Raw genomic sequence first — 15037 nt, forward strand, 5'->3', positions numbered from 1 at the left:
GCCTAGTTCAGAGATAGTGAGAAAAGAATTTGCTATTTTTATCTGCAGCAAGTGTTGCATTGATTTATTCACAAATTTGCACTCTATAAACCTGAATATATATCTGTTATGTGATTGGAATTCAGCCTCTTAGTTGGCAGTAGGTAAAAGGGGATATAACCACAGAGTTAACTTAATCATGGAAAAGTATACATATGTTGCCTTTGTCCATCCATTTAAGCAGCAAACTTGTGCTTGGCACAGCAGTTCATTCAGAAATCACACTGGAGAGTTTGTGAATTTGCATACAAAAGCAAGATTTTTCCTTTACAATATACCAAGGAATAACAGCCAGTTAATCTGTTGACTCACATACCCCACTGCATTTCAAAGTGTGTAAATAATTTTTGTCTGTACAGCTCAGTGTATGGGTAACATACTGAGAAGCACTGCCTGAAAGCTACTCCTGTTTGGTTTGGCATGCCTTCACCCAGTATTTCCTACCCAGGTCACAGAGCTTTCTGCTACAGGCAGAACTAGCAAGAGCTTTTGGCTCAGAAAGCTAAAAAAGCCATGACCAGTGGCTTGTCTAAAATAGTTATTAACACTTTTCTTTTGCTGGTTCCACATTACAAAAGTGTCTAGCCCTTGGGCTTTTCTGCCAGAAATGATGTAGTATACTCTATTCTTGTATTTAAAATTTGAATAAGAACAAAAAGAAAAAATAAATAAATAAGGAAAGACAGATGTTATTAATGCATTGTACATAGGGTCATGGTCTGTTCTGTCGCTTACCTTTCAAAATACCTTTTTCTTTTTATCCCTTACAAGATACAAGGCTATTTCTTCTCCGATCCATTTTCATGAGGCACTCATTGGGTTTTGTCACTGTGACACTGGTAAATGTGCTTGGAAGCTAAAGCCAAAGTTCAGTGAAGCCTTTTGTGAATACAGGAACTCTGTTTATAAGATAAAATGATTAGTACAGCATTTCCTCAGAGCTTTTGGCAGGAAGCAGGCACCAGTTCAATTAATAAAAATAAAGGCATAAATGTGTCACTGTCACTTGGTAACTTCCCACTCAACAACATGCCTGGGGGATTTTATTGCAGGGCAGATGGGGATCTTATTACAAGGTGGGACAGATGAACAGGAGGAAGATATGGTCTGCATGGCCCAGGACATATGACAAAGTGCAAAGACACCCACAGGCACACCAGCCATAGTTCACATGGAAGCTGCATCCATGTGGTGACCTACCTGTATCTACAAAAAAAAAAAAAAATCTCCACTAAACAGAGACTTGAGTAATTCAAAAGACATTAACAACTGGCTAATTTGGCCCTGTGCAAATTTGCAGAAGCTTTTCAAGACTCTGCTCCGGTGGCCCTGCATGATGAAAAAACAGGCATTTCTTCACACCTATTTGTATTTAGGTACCAGAATGAAGTGCCCTAGACTCAGCATTTTACAATCTTTAACAGCAAGATGATGAACAAAGTACATAGCTGCAATAGCTTAGCAAATATATATAACCTAAGAAAAGATTATAATTTAACCCTAAAGAACCTCTTTTGGTCATTTTTGCTAGAGGAAGACTGTGATCGTCATGTGTTCTCTAATTAGTCATTTGATGTCTGCAGTCTTCTAAGAACAAATAGATAATCAATGGAAATATGCTTAAAAATATAATACACTCCCAAAAGATCATAGCCAGGACCCCAGGAAAATAGTGACCTGTGCTAAGATTTCTTTTTGCTATTGAAACATTTGCATCATGCTGTAGATTTATTGTGTATGTCTTCCTGTAAGAATGGCACAAAAGCTAAATTTAAAATATAAACTACTTAATCATTTTGCTAATAAATAGATTGACTTTTAAAAACATTGATCTCATGGCAAGTTCTAGCATCTTTCAAACACAGGAAATATTAAATCTGGCACAAGGATATTCAGTTAGCTTTGTGCATTAACTGAATTAAGTTGTTGTTTTTTTTTAAATCACTTGTCTAGACTGATAGATTAGTGTGTAGACGTGAATACATATTAAAGTTGAATAACAGAAGTTTGTTTTTGAGAGATGACAAGACTTATAGGGGTAGCTAATGAAGAAGTAATGATCAGTGCCCAGTGACTTTGGAATTTAAACACTTCAGAGCCTGCTGAGATGAGCAGGTGCCAGGTGAATTCATACATTACAAATGCCCTAAAGCAAGAATCATCTATTCATGTGTTTCTTTTTTTGGACTTTGAGCTATGTCCCAGGATGGTCCTCGGACACAACCTTGGAAATTATAAAAACCCTGTGATTTTATACCTCAAGACCAACGCAACCCATCTGTCTTCAAAATTGTTTGCTAACAGTATCCACCTCCTCACTTTTGAAGTAACTGGATTTGATTTAAGATACAAAATAAGGATATTTTTCTAATTTTTCTGCATAACATCACTAGTGTTTCCTTACTTCCAAATAAATAGGCAGTGTTAGTCCTGTGAACATCTGATAATGACCATTAAAACTCAAAATATAGACATATCCCTCAGGGAAAATGAAAATTAAAAAGGCTGATAAACATGCAAACACCATGCATACCTGGAATGCCACCATTTTTAATACCATTCTTTACAGATTGAAATTCAAGCTCAAACATGAACCTCCCTGAGCACATTTATTAATTAGAAAAGCATTATCCCTGGCTTTGCGGAGAGGGGGAATGTTATATAATTAGCAAATAGTGAAAGCAACAGAAAATTTCTCACTGGTTCAAGCAGTTATTGCATTGAAAATTGTCCTTAAGTGCCAGAGCTCTGCCACAGCAACTCAGCTGGCAGACAACTGAAGTAAAACTCACAGACTTCTTGACTCTTTTTTCACCTAGAAAATTTATGTGAACTCCTTTGAGAGGTAAATCTCAGGTCTTTTCAGTAAGTCCCTATGGAATGTTACTCCAAAGTGAAAAAAGGTGTCACATTCAGGTCTCTATATTATAGAAAAGATTTTTCAGAGCCCAGGAATTCATTAATTCTTCAAACAGGGAGTTCGGGAATTCTTTCCAGATTACCAAATGGTTTACCATCTATCAGACCCTTTCATTCCAATGTCACAGGAGAAGCTTACAGGTTTTTATGGTCAAAGTCATGTATTCCAGCCTGTCTGAGCATTTTGCTATGTAGAAGCAGTTGGCTTTCTAAAAAAGTCAAATAGAAGGGAATGCTGCACAGAATAAGGAGATTATCTGTGTAAAACAAGCCTACATGTCTGAGACTACATAGAAGAGAGAGAAAAATACCATTGCATAGTGGGAAAAATCTTTGACATAAATAAGAGTATTAGCTATAGGACATGTTTGCTCTTGACCTGAACACTATAATGCTTCCAAGCAGGGAACACACTTTCATTAGAAATAGGCATTAATCCTAATTCTTCAGAAATGAACTTCAATTGATTTGGAATTCAGATAAGCCTCAAAGCATTCACATATTTGAAGATTATCTAATTTTTTCCATAACTGGGGGGTCTCACACTTGTTGGCTTCCATTGAGCTGAGGTTACTGGGTACACCAGGGACTCTTGGCCATTCTCTTCTCCAGCACCCTAATAACCCTGTATGCTGGGTGAGCACCCCTTCTTCTGGGTTTCATGAGTCACCTAGATCCCAGATGCTTGCACTGTATAGCCTCATACCAGCTCTGTTTTAGCTATGTTACCCTAGAGCTTCTTCCACACCAGGATTCCTAAATATCTCTTTCTGTTGAGTTTTCAGTAACTTAATTTACTCTTTTCTTACAAAAGGGCATTTATGCTGCTGCGCTGTGCTAAGGCTCTGTGTTGCACCACTTTTCCTGTCACATGTATCCTGCTAGCAGTCTCCTGGGGCTGCCCTCTTTCCTGATCTTCATGGTATCTTCCCTCATCCTTCAGAGCACCTAGAGTTTGCCTCACACTTAGATCTCAGAGCTCAGCCTCTTTTCATATCACCTTCTCTTGTTTTTTATCTGGGATAAATTATTCAGTATGTAAGTTTCAGAATCCCATTGCACAGAAAATCTTTAAGAACATTTAACAACAGGCAGAAAACAATCAATCAGCACCTGCTGGATGCTCAGCAGTTACCCATCCTCTTTCTCCTTTTCCCTCCCACAGTCATGTTTTGATTCTCTACCAAGGGAGAACCATCCTTCTTTGCCAGCTGTTCCAAATCCCTGAGCCTTCACATGCATTTTATGGAAAATACTACTACATTGTGGTTCTAGGTTGAAGCTGATAATAGAAGGGGCAAGATCAACCTAGCATTATTTTCACTAGGCTATAATAATTTTAAGTTAGATTCACATGGATTTTAATAGATTTCTGTATAGATTCTGGATGTTTCATGATCAGAGATAGAGCATATATTCTTTTTTCACCATCTCATCGAGTCTACCTGTATCTTAGAACTTATAGAAATGCTCTAGTTGTGTGAAAAAATGTGCAAATGGAGGTTCACAAACACAAAAAGTCTAATTTTCACTCAAACTGGTGTCCCTGATAGTAGTCAAAGAATCCCTAGGTTATGTATGGGATGTTGAGAGTTGAAAAAAACCAGCAAATTAAGAACAAGGAATAAAAATCATACTGGGATTAGAATTTTTCATGCTCATTATTCACTCTAAGAAGCAGCTGCCAAAAGGTCAATCAATGTTACAAAAGAGGGAAGCAAAATAATATGGACAGCTGAAATGTACTATCCCTGTACACCTGATTTTTCAGAAACTGGTACTTTGCAGGAAAACTTGGAAAAAAATCATTATTTTTAAAGTAATTGTCCCATAGGAGAGCAATTTCTCATGCAGGCAAGTGCCAATATAATTAACTCCTTGGCGTTATCTCCTTGCAGAACAGCTGACAACAAAACACAAGACAGCCTACTTGTCCTAGAATACAGATAATTTCTCTTCCATACATACAAAGCTTCATTGCTTCAGAGAAATATTCACAAATAATGAGAACAAAATAATGAGGTAATATGTTTTTGCACAGATCTAGGAGCAGTATTTAACTTTCCTAGCTTTGAATACAACCCCCAAGCATTAGATTGCAGCATGGTTTGTTACTGCTGGGCACCTTCCACTGACTTTTAGCGGCAAAGTGTGTGTAGAATGTTACCTACGTATCAGCCTGCTTTGCTGTAAGGACAAAGGGCACTTTGATCCCAGTGCAGGAGATTACTGTATTCTAGATTTTTTTTCTCAAAAATCAACTTTGCCTAGAGAGAAAAACTGCCTCAAGCAGCCTGAAGACATGAAAATCTCTGGAGAATACCATCTGTGATTTCTCTCTAAGACTTCCATCATAATCTTATTTAAGAAAATTGCTTTTTGTTAGAATACTGTGAAATCAGTAAAAAATGAGTGCCAGCTCCTGAAAAGTGTAGACTCAGGGTTGTTTAGGACATGGAAAAGGAACTGCTAAACAGGGTAGGTTCTTTGTCTCTCAGCTAGCACAAGGTATGGTATGGTATGGTATGGTATGGTATGGTATGGTATGGTATGGTATGGTATGGTATGGTATGGTATGGTATGGACAGTCTGTGTGATGCAGCTGAACAAAAGCAGCCAACTCCCCCAGGTGACTTCTTCCATCATGCTGGGGCTGAGTTCAGCCCTGAAAAACCTCTGAAATGTACGTTTGTACACTTATAAATGTGGAAATGTATAAACCCACATATAACAATAAGATTCCCAGCATAATAAAGATTTGGCATCTAGAATCTTCGTCAGATGTTAACAAAAGCTACAGGTCTTTGCTGGCTGCCCTGGCTCCTTCTGGGGTACATGGTACAAGGGAAGACTCATTTCACTTTTCTGAGACCTTTAGCTTCCAGGGGGACATCTCTCTAGAGATCTTTTCCCTGTGACTAAGAGAAGAACTCAGTGTCTACCTGAAGGCTGGGCAAGATGAATCATTACTAACTTCTGGTGGGTTTGTGTCTCAAAACAGAGACATTGCTCCTTTCCAACACACAGGGAAACTGCTTGGGAATCCAGCACTGCTTGAGCCAGACAATGAACAAACACCACCACCATGTACTGAGTCTGCATGTGAATGTGGGATCTGATCCTCTGCACTGAATATACTGAGAAGAAACATAGGACAGATGCAGAGAAAACATTGGGGCATTATCATGCACAACCTGAGTGCAAGCTAAAGAAGTTATCCTAGAACTGGTTGGATTTCTGGACAAAAAAAAGGTCATTTGTGTTATTTTGTGGAGGGCTTTCTATGAGTGTAATCTCCCCAGGCAAGGTTCATGTTTGTTTCCGTTACTTATTTTCTTTTCTCTAGTGATCCTGCAGTCCTTCCATTGACTTCAATGGCAGTGCCATGAAGCAATGGACTGACTCTAGGATTGGGCTATTTACTAAGCAAATAATCAGAATCAGCAGTTTTGGAGTCATATGGGCACCCAATAAGCAGCCTGTTCAGTTGTTGGATTGGCTATAAAATCCCAAATCCCCTCAGCTCCCGGCTGCTGGCACCAAGGCTCACTAACAGCAAGCAGAATGGCCTTTCAGTCTGCGCTCTTTGTTTTCTTAGCTGGACTGGTATTTTTCTCTGAAGCTGCACCACTGGTGAGTTTCTTTGTATTCCAACCCAATCATTACAAGAATGATAATCTGGATTTTCTAGATGACTAGCATCCTCCTCATCCATGAAATTCTGTAACCATTGAGCTTTGTCAGAATGTTATTCCTGGTTTGTTTTTTTTTTTTTTATAGTAGCATCTTCAGAATTCTTGAAACTTTTTTCTTTTCTTGCCATTTACCTACCTATTTTAAGATATTATGGAAGGGTCAGGGATCTAGGTGTTGTGACCTTTTCTTTTCCTTTGTTTCCATCTGTTCATGACTCACATCCTGCATTCTCAATTAAGAGCAAGCTTCACCAAAAGAGGTATGACTAAGGATTCCTTATAATGTAATGAAGCATAAGAGAGGGATAGCAATCTTAGGATACTGTATGTATTTCTTTGTTGGTTTCCCTAGATAACATACTGTGTCTGCACTTAAAAGAATTTACTATTTTCATATTTGTGATCTCATTAGAAAGGTATAATATTGTACCATTTTCCTAGAGACATTTAGAGCAACTCTAAATATTGATCAAGCAATCTGTGTGTGTGTGTAATAAAGTATCAGTATAAAGTTCTAAGACATTCTGCTTAAGAAATAGACAATTGGAAATTAGCTTTGAACAGCATTTGTCAGAGAACTTGCTTTTAAGTGAATGGTAATTCTGCAATTAGCATCTATCTTTTCTTTGGGAGAAGGTTTTTGCAGGTTTGCTGAACAGTTCCTATACAACTTCTCCTTTTCCCAAGGTCTCCCATGGCTCTGTTGATTCCAAATGCCCTCTTATGGTGAAAGTGCTGGATGCAGTCAGAGGAAGCCCTGCATCTGATGTAACTGTTAAAGTTTTTAAACAGGCTGAAGATGGAAGCTGGCAGGACTTTGCTGTTGGGTAAGTTGTGTGGTCTTCTGGAGTCATTTTCAAGGTGCCTTGGACAAGCAATTGAGGAGTTAATGGAATGGAGCTCTGATCAAAACAGAGATATGTTTCCTGATGTGTACCACCCTATCAATGTTCACAGTACATGATTTCTGATCTCAAATCTATTAGATTTAAGTGAAACTCATCCGTGACTGAAATGCTAATTGCAAAAATATGTTCCGATGCTCATTTTATCTTTGTAAGGGACTAGTTTTAATACTTTTTTTTTCTCCTAGCTTCAGTATTATCTTTTCTTTCTATAGAAAGAAAAAAGAATATTTACCAGCATTTTATAGGTAATCCAGACTAACCTATCTCCATATGCAATGGATATAGAGCTTTATTTGCAGCAGTCACATGCAAAATCCTCTCTGTAAGCTTTTTCTGCACACATGCAAATAATAATTGCAATATGCATCTTCTGCTGTGTACCAAATGTGCTGGTTGGAAGAAACTCCTTGATAAGAAAGTTTTAAAGAGCCCTATTATAACACAACACAGAAGCAAAATCTCCACAATTTGAGGCCATTTCTCTAGCTCTGAATATCTTTTTCTAGAATGACAGACCAATACCAACAGATACCCAGCATCCTTACAAATACCTTAGGACATCACAGAGCGTCATAAAATAATTCCTTCAGTCTGTGACAGGTGTATGAGTAACAGTAGAACACAGTTTACTAAAATTCAAATAGCTGAAGTATTTAGTCATTTTACTTTCATTGCAAGAATTCATTGAATCAGATATTTAAATAACTCAAGAGAAGTCTCCAGTAGCAGCAGAATATTCAAGAACACAATTATAGGCACAAGAATGGACAGGAGTCAACTGTACATTTAACTGTCTATTACCAGGATTTTTTATAGCATGATTTACATATAAGCAGCAGGAAAAAAAAGAAAAAAACCAAGAAGAAGACTGCAAGGAGAGATAACTTTCTCTCCATCTGAATGGTTTATTTTTATATATTGAAAACAAAAAACCCTTTTCGCCTTTGAAAAGTTGAAAGAAAATTTACAAGAGTGAAAAAAACAAAGAACTCCACTTCCAAGTGCTGAGTGTTAACCTAAGAATAAATGACTCCTAAAATGGATTTATATACTTTGATGAACAGAAAAACTCCATGAAAAGTGACACATTTTTTTCAAGGAAAGCAGAGACAAAGATAACATCCCTAGTGAGCATCCCTTTCATTATTAGAAAACCAAATTATTTAAAATGTTTCATCAAGTACTGTTTAACAGCTAATACAAAATACAATTTACAGAAGAATAAGAGAAATGTAATGTCATTTTTAAATGCCCTCACTTCTGGGGCATAACAGCGTTTTCCTGTTCAGTTTGCAACCCTGCTCTCAACAAGTCCATGGAGACAAATCCTGTAGTTCTTAGGCAACTTCTGCTGACACTTTAGGTTAGTATACTTAAGAAAATTTAATTACATCTTCTTAAACATAAATTGAGAAGATTAACTCTAGGCAAGTGAGAACCATTTTGCTGGGGGGTGGCAGTGAATGAACATTAAATCACAACTTTTATTGCTGTAAAGATTTTGACATTTTTCTTGACTTGCATCATAACCAAGGCTGCTTTCAGTGATACCATTGACTTTAGGTGATGACAGTTGTTTGAACCGAGTTTTCATGTACAATTACAATTTTATTCTTTTTGGAAAGCTAAAATTTCCCTGTGTAAAAACAGCTGAAAATATGAATGAAATCCAGGAACACAATCTGTAAATACTCCTGTCAGGTGAATAACATTTTGAAGTTACAATAACTAGCAGATACATATGAGAAAGTTAGATTTTGTGCAAATGTCTGTTGTAGTTATGTTTTTACTACTTTGTTTTCTTATTTTTACTTTGCAAGCACACTTCATGGGATTAAGAAAATGTACTTAGCAACTGTTGAATTTGAGTAATGGTGTTTAAGGGGCAGTGGGAGAGTTAGAATAGTAGGAGATGACTTTATTTATAGGTTTATTTCAAAATTACTCTAGCTAAAAATATGCAAGAAGAGATAACTTGAGCATAACATAGTAGAGAAGGGTTTAGGGCACAGAACATGTTATTTGTATTCTATATGAGCTCCTCCTATGACTAACTTTGATTTCACTCCTCACAAGTTTTTGGAAATATAGGTCTCATCATGTGGTTCAAGAGTTGCAGTCAGTCACATTTTTTTAGCAAGTAGTTACCCACTTGTAACCATGACCGTGTTACAAGTCATGAAAGAGATGACTTCTGTGTATTTGAAGTGGTTCTCCAACCCTCCTTTTTTTTCGGTTGGTTTTGGTTTTTTTTTTTTTTGGGTTTTTTTTGGGGTTTTTTTTGGGTTTTTTTGTTTTTTAAACTCCAAAATAAGAGCTTGTGTTCCTGAGATATTTCCTCATCAGTCTGCATCTGACAGCACATTTTATCTCAGTGCAGTATGTCCTAAGAGTTCATAAACATCATTGTAAAGACAGTGGAGATTTAACCTGGCCACAATATACAACTAAGGTCCAGATAGTCAAAAAGAGGGTCAGGATTGCAGTATGGGCTGGCACTGCAGTAACTTCACTGGATAAAGCACAGCTTTTTAATTTAACTGTCCATCTTACACCAGATGCTGGCAGTCCACATGCTATTAGGAATAAGGAACCATGTTATATTTAGTCCCCCACTCAGAAATACAAGTGCTGTTCAGAAGCAGTCACAGCATTTTGCTACCAGTGCTGAATGCTAATCCTCTCCAGGCTCTGAATCACACACTGTCCTGTTGTCTGTCAGTGCAGCAGTGAAGCTGAAGGGTTTCTTGTGAGACCAGTTGTCCTGAATGGCTACCACTTAATAATTGAAAGAAAGTGCCATTAACTTCTGGTAGTGGGCATGCCTTTTCAAGTGAGCTCTTGTTTTCCAAGTTTCCCAGCTGTTCTGGATGGTTAACATCTGACACTCTGGAGCAGTGCCCCTGAGGGAAAGCACCATTCCAGCTCCATCCATACTTTTCTCAAACTAAAACTAATTTGGTTTTCTGAACAAAGATTTTGAGGCAGACACCATTTTTCCTTTTAATTGATTGTCTGGACTATCCAGGTTATAGGCAGAAGTATGTGGATTGCTAATTTCTCTGTTCTGCAGTATCTCAGTAATTCTGTTTCACAGCTTCAAGGACGCTCACAAATGAATTTTTTCTTATTTTACTAAAGCAATATAGATCAAAAAAGAAATTACTAATTAAACTAAAAGAAAACAGATGCATACATTTTACAAACTGATTGTGATACTTATTTCAAATAGGACTTTGATTCTCTGCAGGTTTGATCTGCCCTGGATACACTTGATTATACTTGTATTGGATCAGTGAGATCTTGTCAATCTTGACAAATAAGAAAAATTAAAATAAGCATGGGATTTTCAATCCTGCTACCTCTTAATTCAAGCAAAAACTCTGTAGTTCAGTCTTTTTTTATTTACCATGATTAACCAAAGATTACAAATAAGGTGGAGGAGAAAGAGACCGGGAAAGAAAAGTCCAATAGCACAACTGATTCTGTCCTAGAAAAGCAGGATGTCACAGCTTCTCCACTTCCTCTCCTCCTCAAGTTTGTTTTCTGCCTACGCAGTTAGTACTTGCCATAAGACAGGAAAGTCCCACTAGTTCTCCCAGTCAAGGCTTTCTTCATTTTTCCTTCAACTAAATCATGTTGTTATGAAGTGCTATAAATATATATTTATAAATATATTTATAAGTGCTATAAAATAAGTATTTTCAGCAGAAAAAGACCCAAACAAAAACAAACAAACACAAAAGGTTAAAAAATCAGAAACTAAGTAAAAGGAGGGGAAAGAGATAAATGGGGTTTAGGAGCTAAGTATGTAAATATTTAAGCAGCTGTCATACAAAGCTTGAAAAGCCTCCTTTTTCAAACAAATAGGTTGCAATGCTGGCTATACTCCCTTCTTACTGCTGGAGTTTCTACATCCACAGTTTTTTGTTCTGAGCTGAGCACATAAGCTCTGAGCTGGGAATTCCTATTGCTCATTTATTTGGTACCCAGTGGAAGAGGCCCCTGCTTTTTGACCAAGGTATTGTAATTCAAATTATTAAAATCTTATGATGCTAAATTGCTTTTCCAAGACATTACCACTAAGGGTCACATAAAATCACATCAGTGTATAGGAATAAACTCCAGATCCACTGTGCTAATAACTAGAGAACAAAATAATTTCCCAATAAAATGTCTCTCTCTCCTTAGTTTTATTTTGAGATTTGGCATCTTGCCTCTCATCATGACATTCCTTCTCCTAAGACAGTAACCTTTGGTTCCAGAGAACATTTGGTACAAGTTAAACATGATACTAAAAGAGGGACCTTAAACCAGCTAGCTTTGATTTGTGATGTATATGGGTGAGTTGGTAACAAGGACGGACTCTGAAATGTATGGAAGGAATTATTTCAGATAATTAGGCTGCACAACGTAGAACTTGGCACCTCTACTATTTAATATTCCACACTGTCTATTTCTGTTTAAATGATAGTATAAAATATTTATATAAGTATTTAATAATTACAGGAAAACCACAGAGTATGGGGAGATTCACGAGCTCACGACAGAAGAACAGTTTGTAGAGGGAAAATACATGGTGAAGTTTGAAACCAGCTCCTACTGGAAGGCGCTCGGGCTTTCTGCATTCCATGAATATGCTGATGTGAGTAGTGGCAAATGTCCTTTATAACCAGTACACACTGTCTGTGTAGTGGTATCAGCTGGAAAAAGCAAACACAGCCCTTTAATACTGAAGGAGCAGCAACACACAGTGAAGTGGTTCACTGCCACACAGCACTGGGAAATAAAGGCAGTAAACATCCAGCTAAACCACAGGAAGGAGCCAAATTCCCTGCAAATGCTGACACAGGTCTTTCAAAACATAGCTGTGCCCATTCACCCACGGAATCTTGCTTGAAAAGAGATACATTATTCAATAGTAGACAGTGTTAATAAAAACAAAAACAAACAAAAAAAACCAAACAAACAAAAAAAAGACTGCTTTTACTGATGCTGAAGGAATTGAGAGATTTGGAAAGCCTAATTTTATAGAAAATAAGCTATGCTTAAATCAGAGGTATTTCACCCATATCAGTCACATGAAAATCCCTGAATTCTAATGACATGTAATTACAGGAAAAACCTGTGTGCCTTTTTTTTTTAATGATGTTCAGTACCAAAATACACAACTAAAATAAAGAAGGTATAAAATAAGTAAATAAATAACCATAGTGGGAAAGGAAAAAAATCTGTTTAAATTCTTCAGGCTTAATCTGTCATTAAATTTAAGGTTCCCCAACTTAAGTACTCCGGAACAGCTGCTGGTGGTGTTGTAGAACATTTCAAACCACAAGTTCATGGAGCTCTAGTGGAAGACTAAAGGAAATTACTGAGTCCCAGGTCCATTAAGTCTGAGGTGCCATTTGGGTGATTTAGGTCAAAAAATGAAACCTCAAAAGTATTCCCTAACCATTTGTATGTCTGAAAGTTGTAAATGCTACACCTCAGAAGGTGCTTAAAAGTGCCTGACTGAGATTGTTCCAGCTAGGCTGAAGAAGCTTTTCCTTGACATAATAGCCTACAGGCCAACACACTAGCCTGGGAAGTGGGGAGAGTTCAGGGACGGACTGACAGAGTAACTGAAGTGTACAGTCCTCAGAAGCTTAGATTTTGTTGTAGAAGAGAACTCTCTAGTCTCCTTATAGAAAGTGCCTCACGGTTTAGAAAATAGATCAAATAGTAGGCTAAGGAAAGCTGGAATTTAACCCAGGTGACAATACTTTCCTGGGAATTGGATGTCCCATGTCCCATTGGACTAATTTGAAGAGCAGAATATTTGAATTGTCTTAGGGTAAGGGTCTCTCCTTGTTCTGGCAAATCTAGCCACTCAGTTCTTAATGCAAAAACTGACACATCACCAGTTGTCTTAAAAACAGGAGGGGGCACTGAAGTACAGAAAATAGCTTTGGGCTCCTGCTGCCTGCCTTGTTTGGCCACATCACACAGGAGTTGTATTTAAATTCCCTAGGTGGAATTTCACCCCTGTCTTTCTTACTGGTCATTTGAGATACCTCCCCCTTAGCCTCCTATTCCACATCACAAAGCAGTTTGCCTGGCTCAGGTGTGGGTATTTCCATCCAGCTTCACCACAGCTGAGGCTCTCTGTGGACCTCGGCCCAATTGTCACAAATATCTCAGTCCTCGGCAATCACAAAGTAACGGGAAGCATCACCCTTCCTTCAGCGGGGTGAAAGCACTGAGCAGGACCAGCAAAGTGCTCTGCAGATGAAGTGGGGTGTGCTGCCTAGTTGTTAATAAAGGAGCTTTGGCTGCATTGCTGTTCATCATGACCACGAGTGTTCCCTTTTCCAGGTGGTGTTCACTGCTAATGATTCCGGTCACCGCCACTACACCATCGCCGCTCTCCTCAGCCCTTTCTCCTACTCAACCACTGCTGTTGTCACTGATCCCCAGGAATAAACACGTACTGTCTTTTTCACACTTTCCTCCACTAGAACTATCATAGGCTTTTATGGGAGGAAAGTTTTTCCTACTGCTAATGCATAACTTTCTGCTACATTAGTAGTTGTTTTTTTTTTCCATTTTGTAACCTGGCAAACTTCAGACAAGTCAATAAAATATTACTTCTTTAAAACTATTTTGACTCAATTAATGGAATTTTATTGTCTTCTAAAGTATTATGAATTGCATTTAAGTGCAAAGGACATCTGAAAAACACGCATGGGATGACACTTTATTTAGTTTTGTTATCTTCCTCCATTGCCTTAAAGAAGTCTCACCAAAAACATTGGCTCAAAACAAGAAATTCATATAGTTGTGTTACCTTAAAAAAATTACCAAATAAATGTACTCAAAATAAGAAAGTAATCTGTGCCACTCCAAGTTTTCACACAGAATATATGGTCCCACTATCAACCAGGTCACAGGGTGAATTTGTGAAATTCTGAATACCTAGCAGCAGAAAAAACAATGCACAAACCATTGAAATAAGTATGTCCAGAGAGCTAAAAGAATTAAAATCTGTGTATCTTTACTTAAAATTTCAGGTAAACCTCAACATGATGTTTCAAGAGGAAAGTTGGCTGCTCAATCAATCTAAGTACTGAAGTAATTTCAATTAACACTTTTTTTAAACATCTTTGATTAAAGTAATTATTTAACATCACACACCCTATATAGGTGGATTCCAGTTAAATCCCTAATAAGTCAAATCTATAGCCATCATTAAAAAGAAATCCAAAAAGACAAGCATCATCTTAATATTCTCTTCATATTTTTAGAAACAGGAAAAGGTAAGCTTAGAGTGTCAGTGATTCAAATAAAGTTGCTGATAGCCTGACTAAAGACTTTGAGGGCTTTAGCAGTAATTTCTATCTCGTGGCCTATTGTATTTACAATATCCTGAAGGAGAGGAATTGGTTTTAACTGGATTACATAAATTAGAGAGAAAGAAACTTAAATCATGCCAGCCAG

At 37.5% G+C, this 15037-nt stretch overlaps 1 protein-coding gene across 1 annotated transcript; it reads left to right on the forward strand.

Moving 5' to 3' along the window:
• The first annotated feature begins 6490 nt into the window (after nucleotides 1-6490).
• TTR (transthyretin) lies at nucleotides 6491-14201 on the forward strand. The gene is made up of 4 exons (XM_021525735.3): nucleotides 6491-6591; nucleotides 7341-7480; nucleotides 12071-12206; nucleotides 13916-14201. Exons 1-4 carry the CDS (start codon nucleotides 6523-6525, stop codon nucleotides 14021-14023), a joined length of 453 nt encoding a protein of 150 aa, XP_021381410.1. The 5' UTR covers nucleotides 6491-6522; the 3' UTR covers nucleotides 14024-14201.
• Nucleotides 14202-15037: the final 836 nt, after the last annotated feature.

This window comes from Lonchura striata, chromosome 2 (assembly GCF_050655825.1).
Source record: "Lonchura striata isolate lonStrDom1 chromosome 2, ASM5065582v1, whole genome shotgun sequence".
In the NCBI taxonomy this organism is placed as follows: domain Eukaryota; kingdom Metazoa; phylum Chordata; class Aves; order Passeriformes; family Estrildidae; genus Lonchura; species Lonchura striata.